The sequence below is a fragment of the Marmota monax genome, unplaced genomic scaffold (assembly GCF_021218885.2).
Source record: "Marmota monax isolate L192 unplaced genomic scaffold, Marmota_monax_Labrador192_F-V1.1 WCK01_AAM20220418_F8-fsc00155, whole genome shotgun sequence".
Taxonomy (NCBI): domain Eukaryota; kingdom Metazoa; phylum Chordata; class Mammalia; order Rodentia; family Sciuridae; genus Marmota; species Marmota monax.
In genome coordinates, this window is record NW_026694554.1 from 116,725 (window position 1) to 141,925 (window position 25,201).

Consider the following 25,201-nt stretch of genomic DNA (forward strand, 5'->3'; position numbering starts at 1 on the left):
TTTTTTGTTTGAGATTTATTTGAATGAGCTGTTATGATTGGAGACAGTGAAAATTTCAGATTAATGTTTTGCAGCCAAAAAAAAAAAAACCCTCTGGAAAGCTGGCAAGTGTTCATAAGTCAGCCCTAGAATTATGTAGGTTGAAGGCTCCCCAGTGGACAGACCGAACATATAAGAAGGAAACCAGAGATCTGGTGCTATTACATCCCAGAGTCTAAGAGACCGAATAAGCTCAGAATTCAAAGCATTCTTCAGCCTGAATTTTTAAGGTAAGTTTGAACAATTTATATATACTTTACTTGGAAAGTAGAACATACATTAAATGAAAATATTTTTATGGATGAACTTTCCCTTTCCCTGTGTTTTAACACTGTATTTTGCAAAACTCCTAAATTATTTAACTGCTGTTTCTCTTACAGGAGTGCATTTAGGAACCAGAAAAGCTGATTTATGATAACTGCTTTAAACTCAAGCAACCAGTAAGTCATCAGTGGGATTTATTTTTTCATTCTTTCATGTTAATTTGTAAAGTCATATAAAGAAATGAGCTTTAGATAAAAAATGAGAGTTTATTATTTATTAGGAGGTACTTTGGTGATTATATTTTTAACTGAGTAGTTTATTTGTATTTACTTTAAAACTATGTAAAGTAATAGTCTTTTCCTTAGTGTTTATCTTTAGCTAATTCTTGTTTGTTTCAAAATAATGTTGCTAGTAAAAAACCCAAAACAATAATGTCTCAAAAACCTGAACACTGATTATAACATTTGAGAACAGTGACTATTTAGTTATATTCAACTGAAAAGATAGCAAAAGAAAAATGATAAGACTATATCATGATTAATCATTGATTTTCATTTCTTATTTCATTAAGCAATCAAAACTATTTCTGTTTGACCCTGAAACAAGTTTGTCTCTTTTGTTTTCTTTTTCTCTTCCTAATTAAATTGATTTTTTTTCTATTAAACAGACAAAACTTTAATATCTATATCTATATCTAATTTTCTCTATTAAAATCAGAAGGCTTTTAGAAATATGCATATATGTCATAACTTCTTCATAATTATAATTGTGAAAATAATGGAAAAGTAGAATTAAAGAGATTATTTTTAATTAGTAAAAGCTCACTACAGTCCCCCTATTCTAATGTTCCTTTTGCATATTGTTTCTGTCATTTGTACACTTACTTATTTTTTTCCATAGCTTATGGCTACTTTTACTTTCCACAGCTATAATGCTTTGTATGTAATTACTTGAATAAAGCATTTCTCTATGAAATAGCAGTGTGATTTCTAGAAAGTATACAGACTGGGATAAATGATCAAGGGTTTTAAAGTATTAATTTTTCTTATTTTGGGTTTCTTCCTGTTTGGTACATACATTTTCTATCTGAACTAAACTTTTGAAATACTTTTTCTTTAAAACTCTAAAAACATGATAGAAAAGAGGTGCAAAAGGTAGTTTTTTTCAGAATTTTTAGTTCCTGAAGCTGAAATGTTTTACTTGCTACTACTGAGAAAATCTTTTTCTTCCTCAAGAGGTAAAATACATTCTTATTTCACAGGCATGATCCTATTTCATAGTGTTTTCTAGAATCACTTACTTGTTTTTGCTTTTTTTAAAAAATCAAACCCAAAATGCTAATGAACTCAAATATACCTTAAGCTTTGTATGTGTTCTAACAGCTTCCTTTTTCTCCCCCACAGAAAGCGTATGAATTAGAAGTTGCTGACATTTCAATATGAAGGACAACTTCAGTCTTGCCACCATCAGCAAAAACCTTACCAGCAGTCTGGAACTTGCCAACGTATCTGGCAACAATGAGTCCACCTTTAACTGCTCACATAAACCATCAGATAAGCATTTAGATGCAATTCCCATTCTGTATTACATTATTTTTGTGATTGGATTTTTTGTTAATACTGTTGTGGTTACACTGTTCTGTTGTCAAAAGGGTCCTAAAAAGGTTTCTAGCATTTACATCTTCAACCTGGCTGTGGCTGACTTACTTCTTTTGGCTACTCTTCCTCTCTGGGCAAGCTATTATTCTTACAGATATGACTGGCTTTTTGGACCTGTGATGTGCAAGGTTTTTGGTTCTTTTCTGACTCTGAATATGTTTGCAAGCATTTTTTTTATTACCTGTATGAGTGTTGATAGGTACCAATCAGTTATCTACCCCTTTCTGTCTCAAAGAAGAAATCCCTGGCAGGCATCTTACATAGTTCCCCTGGTTTGGTGTATGGCCTGTCTGTCCTCATTGCCAACATTTTATTTCCGAGATGTCAGAACCATTGAGTACCTAGGGGTGAATGCTTGTGTTATGGCTTTCCCACCTGAGAATTATGCCCAGTGGTCAGCTGGGATCGCCTTAATGAAAAATATCCTTGGTTTTATTATCCCTTTAATATTTATAGCAACATGTTACTTTGGAATCAGGAAACACTTACTGAAGACCAACAGCTATGGGAAGAACAGAATAACCCGTGACCAAGTCCTGAAGATGGCAGCTGCTGTTGTCCTGGCATTCATCATTTGCTGGCTTCCCTTCCATGTTCTGACCTTCCTGGATGCTCTGGCCTGGATGGGTGTCATTAATAGCTGTGAAGTTATAGCAGTCATTGACCTGGCACTTCCTTTTGCCATCCTCCTTGGATTCACCAACAGCTGCGTTAATCCCTTTTTGTATTGTTTTGTTGGAAACCGATTCCAACAGAAGCTCCGCAGTGTGTTTAGGGTTCCAATTACTTGGCTCCAAGGCAAGAGAGAGAGTGTGTCTTGCCGAAAAAGCAGTTCTCTTAGAGAAATGGACACCTTTGTGTCTTAAAAATGAGAGTGGAATGCATGCAATCAATATGGCTAATTGTCCTGAGGCCCATCAGAATTATCTTTAAATGGCTTTAGCAATAGAAGTCCCTCCCCCTTATCTAATCTTTACTCATTCTTCTAAAACAGGAAACAAAGTGTAACTAAATTTTATCCTTCAGTGACTTTCAGGAATTGTCCATTGTTTTTCTGGTATATTGGTTCAAGACTGTCATTAGTGAGACAGATCCATAACCCAGAAGTAATTGGGGATTTATCTCAAATTATAATTAATCCTAAATTGTGATTAATGATTTGGGGTTCATATTTCTCATTGAAAAATGCTGGCATTTCTTAATGAGATTTTATGTCCATTTTTATCAAGTTCTTTATTCTTGAACCAGGAACAGGTTTACATTGTTGCATTATTTACCAGGCAACATTGTAACAGAGATAAGCAGTAAATTGAGTATACTATTCCAATATAATAATATAATGGATTAGTACTTGATTATTCAGGCACTAGACACATACTTTCTACTTTTAAAAAATTACAAGTTCTATTCCTTTTACATTTCACGTGAGCATAGCTTTACACTTAAGAGGTAGCTACATATCAAGCAAGGCTAGGAATATAGATTAAATCACACTTCTGCATTTTGGCTTATTTTTACAGTTATAGAAAATAAAATGAATAATAAAACAATTGCAATTGACACATATTTGAGTGTTCACTAAATTCTGAATAAGTAGTTTTTAAAAACTTTCTATGCATTTTAACCATTGTTTAAAGGCTTATTTTTTTCTGATAATTTTTTTGAAAACTATAAACACTGTGTATTGTTATAAAATGTAAAGGTCACTTTTTACATCTCTGACCTTTTAAATGTGGTGCTTTGATATATAGAATGTTGACTTGATTTTTATTATTGATGTTTTGGTTCTGGGTTGCTTCCCAAAATATCTGGGTGGATTCTTTGACTCATAATAAACTCTAAACTGGCATAAAAAAAGGTTATAGCAGAATGAATATTTGATTACCTCCTCCCCCTGGAAAGGGGAAAAGAGACCCAGCAAATGACAAGTTTGGTGAGGCAAGGGATCTGACAGGTAGGGCTGTGCAATGTGGCTTTCAGAATACAGATCCTGGTGGGTAATTTTAAACTATATCTATGTTTACTGTTTGCTCCAGAATCCATGGGATTCTGTGGACTATTTTAAACTAATCACTGGTTCACAGCTCTCCTACTCAGTACTATTAGAACTCCTAAGTTAGAGGAATACCTCAACTTTACTTAGATGAGAATATAAATTCTAATTTTACAAGTTCAAGATTTTATTCTGCACCCATATTATACAAGGTTACCTCAGACCTTCCTAGATCAATGCTTACCTGTGAGGTAGAATTAAAGTTTGGGAGTTTTAACATCTCTGTCAAGTTTCAGGGCTACAGACAGAAGAATCCTCTCATACTATTTTTTGGGAAAGCCCCAATTTCATGTAATCATGTTATTTTCAGTAAAGCATATAGCTAAATGTGTAATCAACTATAGCCTCACATTTTAAATGATTTTGTAATACATATCATATGAATAAAATCCTTTATGGGAAGATCATGTGTGTTTATTATTATTTTATATTCACTACTTCCAAGTATAGATTCTTACCTTCTCTTCTATTGGTACCTTCTATTCAATCCTCACTAATACTTCTCAGTTTCAGCCTTTATCATTACTCACCTGGTCCTTTGTCATAGTCTTCTAGTTTCCCTCTCCTGAGTATTCAGCCATAATTTCTGAATGACTATGAAAGCAAAACCCACATTTCTGATCATGGTTGGAATGACCTTAGAATATCTTATCCTTTTCCTGGGGTTGATTTTTCTTTGTCATCCCTCCCTTGCATCCCAGGTCAAGAAACACAAAACATGTAGATTGGTGGTGCTGGGAATTGAACCAAGGGCTTTGTGCCACAATATATATTTAAAAAAAAATTAAAGTCTGACTTTCTTTCATGATGCTCTGCTTTTGTTCACACAACTGTGGGTCCCTGAATACCCCTCCAATCATTCCCCCCTCCACAGCCTTTCATCCAATTGATGAACACCAATTTAACTGTCAACATTCAGCTCATGCTGTTTCCTCTACCATAATCATATTATACTATTGATATGACCCTGCCCACCCCACCCCTCACCCTGGAAGTCCCCTTAATGAATAAAATTGCTTCTCTAGCTCTTGGGATTTTGAGCCTGGCCTCTACCTCCATAGGAGCCTACTTTTTTTTTTTTTTTTTTGTACTAGGGATCGAACCCAGGGGCATTTAGCCACTGAACTACATCCCCGGCATCCCACTTCTTTATACTTTATGAGAGATAGGGTCTCGCTGAGTTATTTAGAGCCTTGTTAAGTTGCTGAGGCTGGCTTTGAACTTTCAACCCTCCTGCCTCAGCCAGGAGCCTAGTCTGGAGTCCTAAATAGTTACGAGTGTTTTTTTTCCTGGGGCTCAGAAGAGATGTCAATTGAGAGGATGGTACAAGAATATGTCCTGACTTTAGAAATAAACCAGGGTAGATGATATGTCATCTTTCCTCTTTGAAAATGTTAATTTCAAGTAAACTTTTCAGATAGAATGTGAAATTTATCCTCATTTGGTTACTTCCCAAAGTATTATCTAATTTTTCTTTTCTTTTCCATGACCTTACCTTTTTTTAAAATCATATCTAACAAAATGCCCAGGAACCACATAACAACAGCAATGACAAAGACAACAATAATAGCTACTATGAGGTGAGCATTATGTGCTAGGCACTATTTTGTATGGGTCATCCTATTTTATTCATACATTGACTAAATTATGTTCATTTTACCAATAAGGAAACTGAGGCCCAGATGAATCCTGACTGATCTTTAAATTTGGTTCTAACAGATGAATTGGGTAGTTCCAGTAGCAGTATTTAATACCTTATATATGAATCCTAGGCTATCAAGTAGATATTTCACAGATAATTTTATATAGTCTTTCAACCTTCATCTCTAATATTTAGAGCTCATAGGCAGGTGTTATATTTGCATCTATGAAGAAAAAGAGAGGAGGCAGATGGATGAGGCTTTCTCCCATGCCCTCCATTGCTCTCTTCTTATGCTCCATGCTCTACAGAACCAAATGAAGTAACCACTACTCCCCCCTACCCTCTATACTCCATATACAAAGCAAATCCAACACTTTAGACATTTATTTGAGGAATAAATATGTACAAAAGAACTTTAGCTCTTTGAAATGAGATTTATATAGGGTTACCAGAGAAATTTATTTCTTGCAACTTGCAGAAAATAGTGTAACTTTTATTATGAGAAGGGAAATATTATTTTAATTTTTGTATAGCTCCAAATCATATCTACTAAACAGAATCCCTTTTTTTTCCTGATCTTTTTGATGCCTGCATCAACATGAGAAGACAATTACATTCTATTTTTTACTTTTTTATTCTTCCCACTGTGATCAGAGGGTGGGTAACTATCTGGTAGCTTCATGTATCAACAAAACTCCAAACTTGGGGCTGGGGTTGTCAGCAGTAGAGTGCTTGCCTAACACATGTGGGGCCCTGGGTTCAATCCTCAGCACCACATAAAAATAAATAAATAAAGTTATTGTGTCAATCTACAACTAAAAAATGAATATTAAAAAAACCTCCAAACTTGGGGCTGGGGATGTGGCTCAAGTGGTAACGTGCTCACCTGGCATGCATGGGGCGCTGGGTTCAATCCTTAGCACCACATAAAATAAAGATGCTGTGTCCACCGAAAACTGAAAAATAAATATTGAAAAATTTTCTCTCTCTCTCTCTTTAAAAAAAAAACCTCCAAAATTGACACATTGAATTATCATATAAGGTGACAGGAACAAGAAAGGTTTAGGTAATAAAGAAAATATAAACTTATTTTGTTAATTACTAGATAAACTATATCATAATTGGTAATTTTTACAAAATAACAGAAATTCATGAACTTCCATTAAAAATCATCACTTCCCCTGCAAAAGATCAATGACCCAGAGCTGAGTTAACTAACCCACTCACATATACATACCTATAAAGGTTTCTCATCCTTGGAAAGAAAATTCTTCCTTTTTGAATTTTTTTTTTCTGGGATGAGAGATTCTTTTTAATTTTTTTTTGTTTTTTTATTTATTTTTTGGTACTGGGGATTGAACTCAGAGGGGCTTTACTACTGAGCTATATCTCCAGTCTTTTTTACTTTTTGAGAAAGGTTCTTGCTAGGTTGCTGAGGATTACTGAGGCTGGCATGGAATTTGCAATTCTCCTGTCTTAGCCTCCTGAATGGCTGGGATTATAAGTATATTCCATAGTGTGTGGCTGAGAGAATTCTCTTTAAAATTAAAAAATAATTAGTATGTATTCCTTCCAATAGAGTCAATAGTTATTGTTTAAAAATTTAACTGTGTAACTAAATATTTGCTACAGACAATCATCATTTGCAGCATGAAGTAAGATTATTATAGGTATAAACATATATTTAATATATTTAATTATATATTAGATTAATCTATGCATTATTTATTTTTCTCTTTATACACATCCATATTTCTTTCCTTTTTAAATCTATTAGTTATCAAATATGTCCTTCATTACACTGTGGAATGGTTTTTTAATGTCTAGAATATTTTGATCCTAGGCTGCCATTGGTTTACTATGTAATTTTCTTCCTTTACTCATTTGGTCTTTGTCTCCTATAGTAAGTTCAACATCCTCAGGGCTTTAAGTAATCCAAGAGATCACACCTGGTTACAATTGTCCAGTGGGGGAAAACACTGGAAAATCTGATAAATCCATTGGCTCATGCTCTGCAGCTGTTGTTGCTACATTGTTTAGCAGTTGGTCCACATGACAATAAATGGCTCAATCTGGTACAGACCCCTGTCCATGTAAGTAGTTTTGAAGTGCTATCTTCACAAGCTACCTGGTATGAGAGTAAGAGAAAGAAAAAGAAGGCTTTTTCCTTCTTAAAACTTACTCCTTGTTAAACTTACTCCCTTATAACTGATGCATGCCATAGTATACTTGGGATCACACATTTTTTTTTTTGGAGCAGGCCTATGAAGCCAGGAGCAATCAACAGAAATCTAGCAGGAGGAACATACCATATCAGGAACTAGTCTTCTTTTTTCTTAAAATGAATCTTTCCTGTGCAGCTGGAGTTACATTTCAAACTTATTCTTAATAAAAAAGGAGTATCCCTGAGTGAGAGAGGCAGTGGTTAGTGGGGCTAATTCTTAATTGTTATTGATAACATGAATAGGGGTATCTTATAAGATTCACAGTAACAACAAATATTGAATTCTTGGTTCCCTTCCTTTAAAAAGCCTTCCCCACTCCACAAAAACCTAAACTTAATATTTCAATGTGTACAGGAAACAGATGGCATAAATCTGTTTGAGTGAAAAATTAAAAGCATTAGACCAATGTCAAGCTCCCCAAATTTCAAGTTACAGCCTTTCGTTAGACCAATGGATCCCTACTTACTCTATATTCATTTATGAAAAAGTACCACTGGAGTGATAATTCCCATTACAAAAAAAATCTACTCTGATGTTTGTTGATGTTGTAGCACCTAGAAATATTTTCAGATAAAAAATTTGAAATGGTATTTTCTATATCCCAGAGAAACACAAAAATTGGTTTTACTGGGTATGCTGTTATCAACTGTCTCCACCCCAAATCATGTTGAATCCCAATGCAACTGTATCTGGATATTTGGCTCTTAAGAAATAATTAAGGGGCAGAAGAGGAGCAGCGGCCTGCTGAGGGGCAGAGCCGCCCCCCACCCCCCCGCGCCTGCCAGGTAGGCGGAACTGTGACCACCAACAGAAAAGGCCCAGTGGCCCGCGGAGGGGCAGAGCTTCCAATCACTCCTGCAAGGTAGGCGGGCCTGCGACCCACCGGCAGAACAGGAGCAGCGGCCTGCTGAGAGGCAGAGCCGCCCCTTCCCCCTGCGCCTGCAAGGTAGACGGAACTGTGACCACCCACAGAACAGGCCCAGCGGCCTGCTGAGGGGCAGAGCCACCCCCCACCCCCCGCACCTGCCAGGTAGGCAGAACTGTGACCACCGACAGAAAAGGCCCAGTGGCCCGCGGAGGGGCAGAGCTTCCAATCACTCCTGCAAGGTAGGCGGGCATGCGACCCACCGGCAGAACAGGCACAGCGGCCTGCTGAGAGGCAGAGCCGCCCCCTACCCCCGCGCCTGCAAGGTAGACGGAACTGTGACCACCCACAGAACAGGCCCAGCGGCCTGCTGAGGGGCAGAGCCACCCCCCACCCCCCGCACCTGCCAGGGAGGCAGAACTGTGACCACCGACAGAAAAGGCCCAGTGGCCCGCGGAGGGGCAGAGCTTCCAATCACTCCTGCAAGGTAGGCGGGCATGCGACCCACCGGCAGAACAGGCACAGCGGCCTGCTGAGAGGCAGAGCCGCCCCCTACCCCCGCGCCTGCAAGGTAGACGGAACTGTGACCACCAACAGAACAGGCCAGACCTGGAACCGACAGACAGAACAGGCCCAGTGGCCTGAGGAAGGGTAGAGCCACCCCCCCCCCCGCGCCTGCAAGGCAGGCGGACCTGCGACCCACTGGCAGGACAGCCCCAGAGGCCTGCAGAGGGGCAGTGCCGCTGCCTGTGCCTGCAAAGTAGGCAGAACTGTGACCACCGACAGAACAAGCCTACCGGCCCGCAGAGGGACAGAGCCGCCGCCCACGCCTGCAAGGTAGGCGGACCTGCTACCGACCGGCAGAGCAGGCCCAGCGGCCTGCCAGCATGGTAGGCACATTGCCCCAATTGGAGGAGGGGCAGAGCCGCCACCCGTGCCTGCGAGGGAGACTTTGCAACTATACAAGACGAATATAAATATATAGGGGGAAAATTCAATAGCACAACAGTTTCACCAAGTAGAAAGGAACGCGAACAGTATGAAGAGACAAGGAAAGAAAGGACCACAAGCAATGCAGGTCAACTCAACTTTAGAAGAGGTAATAGCTGCAGCAGATGGAATGTCAGATAAAGAATTCAGGATATACATGCTTCAGATGATCTGGAGTCTCAAGGAAGACATCAGACAGCAAAATCAGACAATGAAAGATCACTTCAACAATGAATTACATAAACAAATCCAAGAAGCAAAAGAACAACTATACAGGGAGATAGAGGTTATAAAAAACAAAAAAACAGAAATCCTAGAAATGCAGGAAGCAATAAACCAACTTAAAAACTCAATTGAGAATACTACCAGCAGAGTAGAACACTTAGAAGATAGAACATCAGACAATGAAGATAAAGTATTTCAACTTGAAAAGAACATAGACAGCTCAGCAAGACTGTTAAGAAACCATGAGCAGAACATCCAAGAAATATGGGATAACATCAAGAGACGAAATTTAAGAGTCATTGGGATACAGGAAGGGACAGAGTTTCAAACCAAAGGAATGAGCAATCTATTCAATGAAATAATACGAGAAAACTTCCCAGACTTGAAGAATGAGACAGAATCCCAAATCCTAGAAGCCTACAGGACGCCGAATGTGCAAAATCATAAGAGACCCACACCTAGACACATTATAATGAAGATGCCCAACATACAGAATAAGGAGAGAATTTTAAAAGCTACAAGAGAAAGGAAGCAGATCACATTTAGGGGTAAGCCAATCAGGATAACAGCTGATCTTTCAACACAGACTCTGAAAGCTAGAAGATCCTGGAATAACATATTTCAAACACTGAAAGAAAATGGGTTCCAACCAAGAATTGTGTTTCCAGCGAAATTAAGCTTCAGGATGGAAGATGAAATTAAAACCTTCCACGATAAACAAAAGTTAAAAGAATTTGCAGCTAGAAAACCATCTCTTCCAAACATCCTTGGCAAAACATTACAGGAAGAGGAAATGGAAAATAACAATGAAAACCAACAGTGGGAGGTAGGACAGTAAAGGGGGGAAAAATAATCAAAGAGGAAAACAAACCATGTTTAGTAACAGAAATAAACAAATATGGCTGGAAGAACAACCCATATCTCAATAATAACCCTAAATGTTAATGGCTTAAACTCACCAATCAAGAGACACAGGCTAGTAGAATGGATCACAAAACAAGACCCAACAATATGCTGCCTACAGGAGACGCATTTGATAGGAAAAGACATACATAGGCTGAAGGTGAAAGGTTGGGAAAAATCATATCACTCATATGGACTTTGGAAACAAGCAGGAGTGTCCATACTCATATCAAAGCCAAAGTTAATCAAAAGGGATAAAGAGGGACACTACATACTGCTTAAGGGAACCATACACCAACAAGACATAACAATCATAAAAATATATGCCCCAACCAATGGTGCAGCTATGTTCATCAAACAAACTTTTCTCAAGTTCAAGAGTCTAACAGACCACCATACAATAATCATGGGAGAATTCAACACACCTCTCTCGCCACTGGACAGATCTTACAAACAAAAGTTGAATAAGGAAACTATAGAACTCAATAACACAATTAATAACCTAGACTTAATTGACATATATAGAATATACCACCCAACATCAAGCAGTTACACTTTTTTCTCAGCAGCATATGGATCCTTCTCAAAAATAGATCATATATTATGTCACAGGGCAACTCTTAGACAATATAAAGGAGTAGAGATAATACCATGCATCCTATCTGATCATAATGGAATGGAACTGAAAATCAACGATAAAAGAAGGAAGGAAAAACCATACATCACTTGGAGAATGAACAATAGGTTACTGAATGATCAATGGGTTATAGAAGACATCAAGGAGGAAATTAAAAAATTCTTAGAGATTAATGAAAACACAGACACAACATATCGGAATCTGTGGGACACATTGAAAGCAGTTCTAAGAGGAAAATTCATTGCTTGGAGTTCATTCCTTAAAAAAAGAAAAAACCCAACAAATAAATGATCTCATGCTTCATCTCAAAATCCTAGAAAAAGAAGAGCAAACAACAGCAAAAGAAGTAGAAGGCAAGAAATAATTAAAATCAGAGCTGAAATTAATGAAATCGAAACAAAAGAAACAATTGAAAAAATTGACAAAACTAAAAGTTGGTTCTTTGAAAAAATAAACAAAATCGACAGACCCTTAGCCATGCTAGCGAAGAGAAGAAGAGAGAGAACTCAAATTACTAGCATACGGGATGAAAAAGGCAATATCACAACAGACACTTCAGATATACAGAAGATAATCAAAAATTATTTTGAATCCTTATACTCCAATAAATTAGAAGATAGTGAAGGCATCGATAAATTTCTTAAGTCATATGATCTGCCCAGATTGAGTCAGGAGGATATAGACAACCTAAACAGACCAATATCAATTTAGGAAATAGAAGAAACCAAGTGAAGAATGGAACAAGGAATTTCATACAAATATTGAAGGAAATAAAGTGAACATATCATATCAGAAAAAAAAAAGAAATAGAAGAAACCATCAAAAGACTACCAACTAAGAAAAGCCCAGGACCGGATGGGTATACAGCAGAGTTTTACAAAACCTTTAAAGAGGAACTAATACCAATACTTTTCAAGCTACTTCAGGAAATAGAAAAAGAGGGAGAACTTCCAAATTCATTCTACAAGGCCAACATCACCCTGATACCTAAACCAGACAAAGACACTTCAAAGAAAGAAAACTACAGACCAATATCTCTAATGAACCTAGATGCAAAAATCCTCAATAAAATTCTGGCGAATTGGATACAAAAACATATCAAAAAAAATTGTGCACCATGATCAAGTAGGATTCATCCCTGGGATGCAAGGCTGGTTCAATATACGGAAATCAATAAATGTGATTCACCACATCAATAGACTTAAAAATAAGAACCATATGATCATCTCGATAGATGTGGAAAAAGCATTCGACAAAGTACAGCATCCCTTTATGTTCAAAACTCTAGAAAAACTAGGGATAACATCCCTCAAAATTGTAAAAGCAATCTATGCTAAGCCTCAGGCTAGCATCATTCTGAATGGAGAAAAATTGAAGGCATTCCCTCTAAAATCTGGAACAAGACAGGGATGCCCTCTCTCACCACTTCTGTTCAACATAGTTCTCGAAACACTGGCCAGAGCAATTAGACGAAAGAAATTAAAGGCATCAAAATAGGAAAAGAAGAACTTAAATTATCACTATTTGCAGATGACATGATTCTATACCTAGCAGAACCAGAAGGGTCTACAAAGAAACTATTAGAGCTAATAAATGAATTCAGCAAAGTGGCAGGATATAAAATCAACACGCATAAATCAAAGGCATTCCTGTATATCAGGGACAAATCCTCTGAAATGGAAATGAGGACAATCACTCCATTCACAATATCCTCAAAAAAAAATAAAATACTTGGGAATCAACCTAACAAAAGAGGTGAAAGACTTATACAATGAAAACTACAGAACCCTAAAGAGAGAAATAGAAGATCTTAGAAGATGGAAAAATATACCCTGTTCATGGATAGGCAGAACTAACATCATCAAAATGGCGATATTACCAAAAGTTCTCTATAGGTTTAATGCAATGCCAATCAAAATCCCAATGGCATTTCTTGCAGAAATAGAGAAAGCAATCATGAAATTCATATGGAAAAATAAAAGACCCAGAATAGCAAAAACAATGCTAAGCAGGAAGTGTGAATCAGGTGGTATAGCGATACCAGACTTCAAACTATACTACAGAGCAATAGTAACAAAAACAGCATGGTACTGGTACCAAAACAGGCGGGTGGACCAATGGTACAGAATAGAGGACACAGAAACCAATCCACAAAACTACAACTACCTTATATTTGATAAAGGGGCTAAAAGCATGAAATGGAGGAAGGATAGCATCTTCAACAAATGGTGCTGGGAAAACTGGAAATCCATATGCAACAAAATGAAACTGAATCCCTTTCTCTCCCCATGCACAAAAGTTAATTCAAAATGGATCAAGGAGCTTGATATCAAATCAGAGACACGCCGTCTGATAGAAGAAAAAGGTGGCTACGATCTATATACTGTGGGGTCGGGCTCCAAATTCCTCAATAGGACACCCATAGCACAAAAGTTAATAACAAGAATCAACAAATGGGACTTACTCAAACTAAAAAGTTTTTTCTCAGCAAAAGAAACAATAAGAGAGGTAAATAGAGAGCCTACATCCTGGGAACAAATCTTTACTCCTCACACTTCAGATAGAGCCCTAATATCCAGAGTATACAAAGAACTCCAAAAATTAGACAATAAGAGAACAAACAACCCAATCAACAAATGGGCCAAGGACCTGAACAGACACTTCTCAGAGGAGGACATACAATCAATCAACAAGTACATGAAAAAATGCTCACCATCACTAGCAGTCAGAGAAATGCAAATCAAAACCACCCTAAGTTACCATCTCACTCCAGTTAGATTGGCAGCCATTGTGAAGTCAAACAACAACAAGTGCTGGCGAGGATATGGGGAAAAGTGTACACTTGTACATTGCTGGTGGGACTGCAGATTGGTGCAGCCAATTTGGAAAGCAGTATGGAGATTTCTTGGAAAGTTGGGAATGGAGCCACCATTTGACCCAGCTATTCCCCTTCTCGGTCTATTCCCTAAAGACCTAAAAAGAGCATGCTACAGGGACACTGCTACATCGATGTTCATAGCAGCACAATTCACAATAGCAAGACTGTGGAACCAACCTAGATGCCCTTCAATAGACGAATGGATAAAAAAAATGTGGCATTTATACACAATGGAGTATTACTCTGCATTAAAAAATGACAAAATCATAGAATTTGCAGGGAAATGGATGGCATTAGAGCAGATTATGCTAAGTGAAGCTAGCCAATCCCTAAAAAACAAATGCCAAATGTCTTCTTTGATATAAGGAGAGTAACTAAGAACAGAGTAGGGTCGAAGAGCATGAGAAGAAGATTAACATTAAACAGGGATGAGAGGTGGGAGGGAAAGGGAGAGAGAAGGGAAATTGCATGGAAATGGAAGGAGACCCTCAGGGTTATACAAAAGTACATACAAGAGGAAGTGAGGGGAAAGGGAAAAATAATACAAGGGGGACAAATGAATGTCAGTAGAGGGGGCATAGAGAGAAGAGGGGAGGGGAGGGGGGATAGTAGAGGATAGGAAAGGCAGCAGAACACAACAGACACTAGTATGGCAATATGTAAATCAATGGATGTGTAACTGATGTGATTCTGCAATCTGTATATGGGGTAAAAATGGGAGTTCATAACCCACTTGAATCAAAGTGTGAAATATGATATATCAAGAACTATGTAATGTTTTGAACAACCAACAATAAAAAATTTAAAAAAAAAATAATTAAGGACAAAGGAGGTCTTAAGTGTGGCATTCTAATCTGATAGGATTGGTGGCCTTATAAGAAGAAAAAAATATCCTGTCTCTCTCTCCATGTACACTGAGGAAAGTCTATGTGAGTGAACTGCGAGAAAGCAGCCATCTGGTGGTATACAAGCCAGAAAGAGAGCTCTCACCAGAAATTTACTTTCTATTGTTTAATCTGCTCACTTTAAGGTACATTGTTATGGTAGCCCAGCAAGACTAATATAGAATTTGGTACTGAGAATGATATCGGTACATTTTAATTACACATAATAGTGGAAATCATTATGCCATATTCAAACATGTACATAGCATAATTTGATCAATTTCATTCCCCAGTACCTTCCCTTTCCCCTTCCACACTCTCTCCCTCTTATACATTAGCTACACTCTACCGATCTCCCATTATTATTATTTTTATCTGTGATATTTATATATATATTGAGATTCATAGTGTCATATTCATACATGGACTTAGCATAACTTGGTAGATTCATTCTCTAATATTATCCCATTATTTCCCTTGTTCCCTCCCTTTTGATCCCCTTTATCTACTCTGTTGGTCTTCCTTCTATTTTCATGAAATCTCCTTAATTAATTAATTAATTCCTTCTTTTAAGAGGATGAATTTTCTGATTGGCTCTGGGGTTTCTGGAATTTGCTTTCTAATCTGATTTCATTTAAAATCCCAATGACTATTTCCAGTAGTAAAGAGAAGTGTTACAGTCCCTAACAATGGAGAAACACACACTATCACCATTGGATAATCCTAATCAATCAATTATAAAGAGCAAGGAACTCAGTGACTATGTATACAATAGTTAACAAACATTTTTGGTGAATTAATGAATAAATGAGATTGATTGATTGCTTCTGTCTCTGGACAAAGTGGGGAAAGAAAAGGATAAGATTAGGGATTTGAATTTGCTGGGCAAGTGCCATATAAATACCCTTAAAATTTCTATGTGTACCTTGAAGGAGACCTTACTTCTTATAGTTGCAGGTCTGAGATTGCTAAAATATAAAACCCAGCTTCTCACTGTGTGATTGGCTGAATTAAATGCAAGGTGAGCTCCCAGCTTCCTAGAATTTTTACTATTAAAGAGAGTATTAATTAGGCTATAATTAGATTGTATAGGTTGGAATGGTGATGTGAGCACATTGAGCCCCTAAATTCTGATGAGTCTTCTTTGCCAATTGAAGAAAGTCTCTTTATCCCCAGGGAAAGTGACCTCTCCATTCTCAGAGGAAGCAGTTTCCTCATCCCCAGTAGAAGTGGCATTCCCAATCTCTGGCAGAAGCTTCTTCATTCACAGTAACATCAGAATTTCCACACCCATCTGAAGGAATCAATCCTTCATGGCCTAAGGAAATTGTGATGTTCTCCCAGTCAGTTGCCATGCAAGACAATGCTGAGTCTCTGCAGGACTCACTACAATGCCCCTCTTTGTTCTAGACTCAAGTCCCATTAGGGCCCTAAAGGTGATGTATGAAGTATGACTTTTCAGGGAGTACATTATACTCCAAAATAACTATTTGAGTTTTCTAATCAGGACACATGTGAGAGTGGATATTAAGACTGGGATAATGGTGAAAGAAACCTAAAGTTGGATTAGGCCTAATTTACTGATATAGGCTTACTAACCAGAAATTCTGCATTAAATGTTGCAGTCTGGGGGGGGGGGTTAGAAAGGAGCTCTAATAGTTTTTTCCCCTGATGTGCTGAAAGGTGGTCCAGTGTCAGTAGGTTGGAAATGTAGGACTTGCCTTGATTTAATGTAGAGAAAGGGATTCAAAGGTTAGGGAGATCAAAATGTTAAAAATGAATCTGTCATTTAACACCTACACAGTCACAATAAGTGCATACATAAGACACAGCTTTTACCAATATGCTGAGAGATATTTTTTAAAAATAAATGGCATTCATCAGAAAACAAAAATGAAATATAAGTAGTGATCTTAAACACTTAACTATATTTAAACTTATTTCCAAAGGGAACCATACCATATTTTGTAACCACTCATAGAGAAATAAATTTTGAGGGGAACATTGGTATCCTTGAAAAGCTTTGTGATCACTCTTTATAGTCCCGACTTTACAATGGGAATTGCAGTTACTGAATTAGGAAACCCAAATGCAATGGAAACAATTGTATCCGTTAGGCAGTGATGAAATGGAAGCGCTCAACTGTCACAGGCAAAATGGGTGTGCATGCTTACTATATGGTATATGAGAGTAATAGGATTCCACACAGACTTATGGTATTGGCCAGTTGATGATTATGTCCTTTTACCAGGGTAACTCACTTTTGGGGGACACCTGGACACTGCTTCTGAACTGAAACTAATTCCATGAGACCCAAACTGTCATTAAGGTTTACCAGTCAAACTAAAGACTTAAGTGATCAATGGAGCTTTAGCTCAGGTCTATCTCACAGCGGGCCCAGTGGATCCCCAAATCCTTGCTGTGGTAATTTCTCTACTTCCAGAATGCATATTTGGAGTAGATATACTCAGGTATTGGAAGAATCCCTATACTAGTTCTCAATGATAGACAACTCAATAGGAATATTGGAGAACTTAGACAGTTGAGAGTAAGGGAAATACAAAAGTTTTTTTACATATTAGAAGATGCTCATTCTTCAACAGATGTCACCGGACCTATTGAATGATCATATTGAAATAGTATATTTTGATTCTTACCTTATATCATATATAAATATCAATTATCAGTTGCATAGATTTTGCATACTTAAAGTGAGATGTAAAATATATGTACATGGGGAAAGAAATAGGGCATTATTGTGACCTTGGAGTTGGTAAAGATTTCTTGAATTATATAAAATGTGCTAACTATAAAAGGAAAGTAATGACAAATAACACATTAAACCTTATTTTAATTGAGAAAATTTGTTCTTTTAAAGAAAAAGTTTATAGGGTGAAAAAATAAGCCAGAATGGGAGACATTATTTAGTATACATATTACAATTTGTACATATATCTGAAATATATTGTTCCATAATATGTAAATAACCCCTAGAAGTCAATAAGAAATAAAGGCACTCAATTCAGTCAAAAAATATGCAAAGGCAGATGGAGCAAGATGGCACTGAATAAGATATTCCAGTGAGCTCTCCCCATAGACATACAAAGTTGTGATTTCTAAGGATATCAGGTAAAGGACCATAGTGTCACTTTCACTATAATAAAATAAAAAGGATGCACTGAGAAAAGGTAGGAAAGAGGTTTCCAAAGTCACTCACCTCCTGCAATCCCAAGCAACTCCACTCATAAAGGGGTACTCACTTGGGGGAAGGGCAAGAGCATTAAGTCCAAGCCTGTACTTAAAATCCAGTACAAGGTTCAATACTGTAGGAAGCAGGACAGAAAAACTAGCTCAGAGCTCAGTGTGAGGCCTGACCTGATGAGGCCAAACACCCATTAGAAACTGAAGGCCATGTATGGAGGCCAGAGCTCAGAGACAGAGACTTTCAACAGGCTCTGACGTCAGATATATCTGCCAATGGGCAGACCTGAGTTTCACCTGTATTAATCTCAGTTTTGGAGTAGGATTGGGGAATACCCATATTTCTCTCAAGATTGTAGAGGTCTCTACAGCTGTAAGACTCAGGTGTGACCCAGTTTAGCACAAGTCTTGATGAACAAGGGACTGTCTCCACCTTCTACCCTTCAATCTTGGCTGCATAGTTGTCACCAGGCCAGTGCTCACTGATGAGGCTTTAGAACTATTTTGGCAGCAGGCAAAGATCTGTGCCCCAGTGGGACAGACTTATGTTTTGGTTTGCATCACTGCCAGCTATGTAATGGGACTCAGTGTAATACTAAGACTGTGCAGGTTCTTATGGCCCTGAGATTCAGGCATGATCCAGCTTGGCATCAATCAGTTGGTGATAATCTGCCCTCACCAACTCTACTTCAACCTTGAGCAGCATAGCATGGTGCAGGACCTAATTCACTAGGAGTATGGCAGGGCAGTGTTGTAAGTATAAGATTTTGTCCTGGAACTTAGTGTGGGGCTGGCAAAACCTAACACTGGACAGATTCTAACATATTCCATCCCCAGGCCTGCCTATGGATGGAACTCCTGGAACAGCTCCAGTGCCAGGGGAAAACAAGTGGTCAATCTATTAGACCTCTATTCCAGCTATTCTCACCTGTAGCAGTTGGGCCATGAGTCCACCTTAGCAATAGGCAGCCCATAGAAGTGTGGGCCTTTGTCCTAACCAAGCATTGTGATGGTCTTAGTGAGTCATGGGTCTGACTCAGCTTGGAGCATGGAACTGATCTATCCATGTGACTCTGCCCAAGCCAGGCAGAATCATTCAGTGTTTGACCACAGGCAAGTAACTGTAGATGAGGCATCTGATCCTACCCTGGCTCCAGGGCGAGGCTTGTGTCCATGGACTACTCTTTCTAGGTACTCTCTTGTTTCTTTCTTAACAATACACCAATTTGGGTGAAAAACAAGGGCTTGGATTGCCCAACAAACTGATTCTTCAATGCCCAGAACAATATCACATGTCAAGAAGCATCAAGAGCTTCCAGGAAACCGAAACTTTGCCTACTACACAAAATAGGATGCCAGAAATTGATGAGGCAATAATAAGTTTGTGAGAGCTATCAGAGAATTAAAAAAACTGTGCTAAGGAAACTCAACAAGTTTAAAGAAAATAAAGAGAAATATTCCAATATACTAACAGAGCAACTTAACAAATAGATGAAAGCAATTAAAAAAGAAAAACAGAAATTATTGAGCTGAAAAATACACTTGGTGAAGTTAAAAATATGATAGAAGGCATCAATAACAGGATAGATCAGACAGGAGCATTGCTGAACTCTAAGGCTATTTAAAAACACATAGTTTTTTTAGCATATATTTAAAAATTTTGTTCTTTTTAGATATACATGACAATAGAGTGTATTTGACATATTATACATACATGGGGTATAACTTGTTCTAGTTAGGGTCCCATTCTTGCAGTTGTACATGATGTGGAGTTTTACTGGTCATGTATTCGAATATGAACACAGGAAAGATACGTCTGATTCATTCTACTGTCTTTCCTATTTCTATCATCCCTCTCTTCCTTTCATGCCCCTTTGTCTAATCCAATGAACTTCTATTCTTTTGTCCCCCATATGTATTATTTGTTAGCATCCACATATCAGGGAGAACATTTGAACTTTGGAGTTTTGGGATTAGCTTATTTTAATTAGCATGGTATTCTCCAGTTCCATCCATTTACAGGCAAATGCCATAATTTCATTTTTCTTTATGGCTAAGTAATATTCCATTATGTATATATACCACATTTTCTTTATCCATTCATCTGTTTAAGGACACCTAGATTTCATCCTTAGCTTAGTGATTATCAATTAAGCTGCTATCAACATTGATGTGGCTACATCACTGTAGCATGCTGATTTTAAGTCCTTTGGGTATAAACCAAGGAGTGAAATAACTAGGTCAATTGGTGGTTCTATTCTAAGTTTTATGAGGAACCTCCATACTACTTTCCAAAGTGGTTGCTCCACCTTGCAGTCCCACCAGCAATGTCTAAGTGTACCTTTCCCCCACATCCTTGTCAACATTTATTGTTACTTGTATTGTCATTTTTTTGTATTCTTGATAATAACCATTCTGACTGGAATGAGGTGAAAACTCAGTGTAGTTTTAATTTGCATTTCTCTAATTGCTAGAGATGTTGAACATTTTTCATGAATTTTTGACTATTCTTATTTCTTCTTCTGTGAAGTAGCTATTCAGTTCCTTTGCCAATTTATTGATTGGGTTATTTGTTGTTTTTGTTGTTAAGTTTTTTGAGTTCTTTGTATAACCTGGATATTAAAGCTCTATCTGAGATTCAGATGGCAAAGATTTTCTCCCATTCTGTAGGTGCTCTCTTCATGTTCTTGATTGTTTCCTTTTCTGTGAAGAAGTTTTTAGGTTGATACCATCCCATTTATTGATTCTTGATTTTACTTCTTACACTTTAGGAGTTTTGTTGACGAACTTGGGTCCTAAACTGATGTGATCTAGAATTGGGCCTACTTTTTCTACTAGTAGGCACAGGGTCTCTAGTCTAATGCCTAGGTCCTTGATCCACTTTGAATTGAGTGTTGTGCAGGGTGAGAGATAGGGGTTAAATTTTATTCTACCATATATAGACTTCTGGTTTTCTGAGTACCATTTTTGAAGATGCTATCTTTTCTCTAATGTATGTTTATGATGCCTTTGTCTAGTATGAGGTAAATGTATTTGTGTGGGTCTATCTCTGTGTCTTTTATTCTGTTCCATTGGTCTTCATGTATGTTTTTTTGAAAACACAGTTTGAGAAGAAATAAAATAAGAATGAAGAGGAATGAAGAAAGCTAATGGGGACTTAGGCTAAGTATGAAAAGAACATATATTTGGATTATTGAGGTTCAAGAAAGACTTAAGAAAGTCAAAGGTATAGAAATTGATTCAAAGAAATAATAGCAGAAAACATTCCAAACCTAGAGAAGGATACAAATATTCAGGTACAGGTAGATCACTTACCTAGCAAGTGTGAGGCACTGGGTTTGATTCTCAGCACAACATGTAAATAAAGGTTCATTGACAACTAAAAAATATTTTTAAAAAGGTTAACAGTCAACTCTGTCATGTCTACCCACATATAACTCAGCATCAAGCTTTCACAGTAAAAGGTAGAGGAAAGATCTTGGAGTCTGTAAGAGGAAAGAAACAACATTTAGAAGTTCCCCAATTCATCTGAAGGTTGAGTTCCCAGTAGAAATATTACAGTCCAGGATCGTATGGCATGAAGTTCTCACAGTAATGAAGAAAAAAATTGTCAGCCAAGAAAACTGTACTTCACTGAGCTATCCTTTAGAAATGAAGATGGGGTAAAGACTTTCCCAAACAAACAAAAGCTGAGAGAATATATTTCCACCAGACCTGTTTTACAAGAAGTGCTAAAGGAAGTTCTTTATATTGAAAGAGAGTGACATTAATGAGGATGGTAAGTGTAATTACACAAGCAAATTCAGAATGCTCTTCTATTGTGTGCATGGTGCATAAACCATTCATAGATTTGGTACAAAGTCTAAAAAACAATTAAAAGCAATAACTACCATTAGTATGTTAAGTGATATGTAATCCAGAAATATATAAACTGGGATATTAAAAATTCAAAATGTGGGGAGGTATAGAATGCAACTGGAGAGTTTTCTTATAAGAGCATTTTTTTTCTTGCTCTTTTGCTCCTGTTCTGATTTTTATTATGTCACTTGCTATCATTTCAAAATAATAAGTTATACTGAAAAGGTGTTTTTTTGGTAAGCCTTATGGTAACTATAAAGCCAAAATCAGTAATAGACAAATCAAAATAATAATCAAGGAATAAAACACATTAATAGAGTAAATCACTTAACCACCAGGGAAGATTATTAAACAGGGAGAAAGAAACTACAAGAAAAGTAGAGGACAACTTATACAATAACTAGACTAAGACCTTACCTATCAATTATTAACTTCAATGCAAATGAATTAAATTCTCTAATTAGAAGAAAGAGGGAGTGACTGAATGGATACAAAAACAAGACCCAATGATATCTTACTTATAAGAAACTTTCCTCACCTCTAAGGATATGCAGTCTGAATATTGGGGGGATGGAATAAGATATTTCATGTAAATGGAGGCCAAAAGAAAGCATGAGTAAACATGCTAATATCAGATAAAATAGACTTGAAAACAACTACAGCAGAATATACTCTGATAAAACGGTCAATTCAGCAAGAGAAAATAGTAATTATAAATAGATACCCAATATTGGAGCACTCCAATATAGAAGGTAAGTATTAATAGAACTAAAGGGAGATATAAACTCTAATACAATAATAGCTGAGAACTTTAATACCCCAGTTTCCACAATGAATGGATCATTCAGACAGAAAATCAACAAAGAAACAGCAGAGTAAAATTGAATCCTAGATCAAATGGACCTAACTGACATCTACAGAACGTTTCATCCAGTAGCTACAGAATGCACATTTTTCTCATCAACACATGGGATATTCTCTAGGATAGATCACATGATAGGACACAAAACAAGTCTCAACAAAGTTTTTAAAAATTGAAATTATATCTAATATTTTTTCTGACCACAATGCAATAAAGCTAAAAATCAATAACAAGAAATCCATGCAAATACATGGAAATGAGAGTTTCCTTTTGAAAATTCAAAGAATGAAGAAAGAAATCAAGATAAAAATTGAAAATTTTCTAGAAACCAATGAAAATGTAGACACAACATATCAAAACCAATGAGATATAGCAAAATAGTACTGAAGCTGAGGTAGGAGGATTGCAAGTTCAAATCCAGCCTTAGCAACAGTGAGGCCCTAAGCAACTCAGTGAGACCCCGTCTCTAAATAAAATACTTAAAAACTAGGACTGGTGGTGTGGCTCAGTGGTGGAAGACCCCTGAATTCAATCCCCAGTATGCCATCCCCCCAAAATAGCAATACTGAAAGAGAAGTTTATAGCAATCAATGCCACATCAAAAATATTTCAAACAAACAACCTATCATGTATCTCAAGAAACTAGAGAAATAAGCATAAACTATATACCAAATTTGCAAAGAGAAAGAAATAATAAAGATTAGGGAAAAAGTAAATAAAATGGCTTTGGAAACTGTACAAATATATGCAAAATAAATAATACAAAAATCAATAAAATAAAGAGCTGGTTCTTCAAAAACAAAACAAAACAAAACAAAATAGACAAAGCCTTAACTAGACTAAAGAGAGAGAAGACTCAAATAAATAAAAGCAGAAACAAAAGGAGAAACATTACAAGTGACAACATAAATACAAAATACATTTAGAGATTATTATGAATAACTATATGCCAGCCAATTTGAAAATGTAAAAGAAATGGTCAAATTTCTTGACACATACATTTTATCAAAACTAAATCATCATCAAATCTGAACAGACTAATGACAAATAACAAGATTGAATCACTAATAAAATACTTCATATCGAAGAAAAGCCCAGGGCCAGATGATTTCACTTTTGAATTCTACTAAACATTTAAAGAAGAACTAATACCAATATATGGAACAACTAATACTTACATTATTCCAAAATAGAATAGGAAGAAATTCTTCCAAATGAGGTCAGCATATCCCTGATACCAAAACCAGATAAGGAAACAACAGCCATAAAAAGAAAACTACAAGTCAATATCTTTGATGAATATAGATGCAAAAATATTCAATAATATAATAGCAAACTGAATCCAACAGTACACTAAAAAGATTATCCACCATGATCAAGTGGGAATCATACCATGTATGCAAGAGTGGTTTAATATATACAAAATAGTAAACAAGATACACTAGTCCATAGAACAAAGAACAAAAACCACATGGTCATTTCAACTGATACAAAAATGGTATTCAACTTTTCTTCGTGATTAAAACACTGAACACATTAGACATACAATGAACATTTGAAAAAATGTTCATCATTGACATCAGGGAAATACAAATCAAAAGTACAATGAGACATAACCTCACCCAACTAAGAATGGCTAATATCAGAGACTAAAGATATCAAGTGTTAGCCAGGATGTGGAGTGAGGGAAAACTTGCACACTGTTGGTGGGAATATATATTAGTATATCCATTATGAAAAATAGTATGGAGGTCCCTAAAATGAAAATTGAAAAATAGAACTACCATAAAATTCAGTAATCTCACTACTGGGTATATATCCAAAGGAAATGAAAACAATATATTGAAGAGACATCTGCAGTTATGTGTTCATTGATAGCTGAGAAATAGAAACATCCTAAGCATTCATCAATTGATGAGTGAATAAGAAAATGTAATACATGTGCACAATTGAATACCATTTAGACATAAAAAGGATTGAAATCCTGTCATTTGTGATGACATGGATAGAATTGGAG

At 36.8% G+C, this 25,201-nt stretch overlaps 1 protein-coding gene across 1 annotated transcript; it reads left to right on the forward strand.

Annotated features, from left to right (window-relative positions):
• Nucleotides 1–329: 329 nt before the first annotated feature.
• Agtr2 (angiotensin II receptor type 2) lies at nucleotides 330–4,323 on the forward strand. Its single transcript, XM_046420959.2, has 2 exons — nucleotides 330–479; nucleotides 1,707–4,323. Exon 2 carries the CDS (start codon nucleotides 1,742–1,744, stop codon nucleotides 2,825–2,827), a length of 1,086 nt encoding a protein of 361 aa, XP_046276915.1. The 5' UTR covers nucleotides 330–479; nucleotides 1,707–1,741; the 3' UTR covers nucleotides 2,828–4,323.
• Nucleotides 4,324–25,201: the final 20,878 nt, after the last annotated feature.

Bases quoted from the DNA above. Each gene is read 5' to 3' on its own strand.
- Agtr2 (XM_046420959.2), top strand. From the start codon at position 1,742: ATGAAGGACAACTTCAGTCTTGCCACCATCAGCAAAAACCTTACCAGC.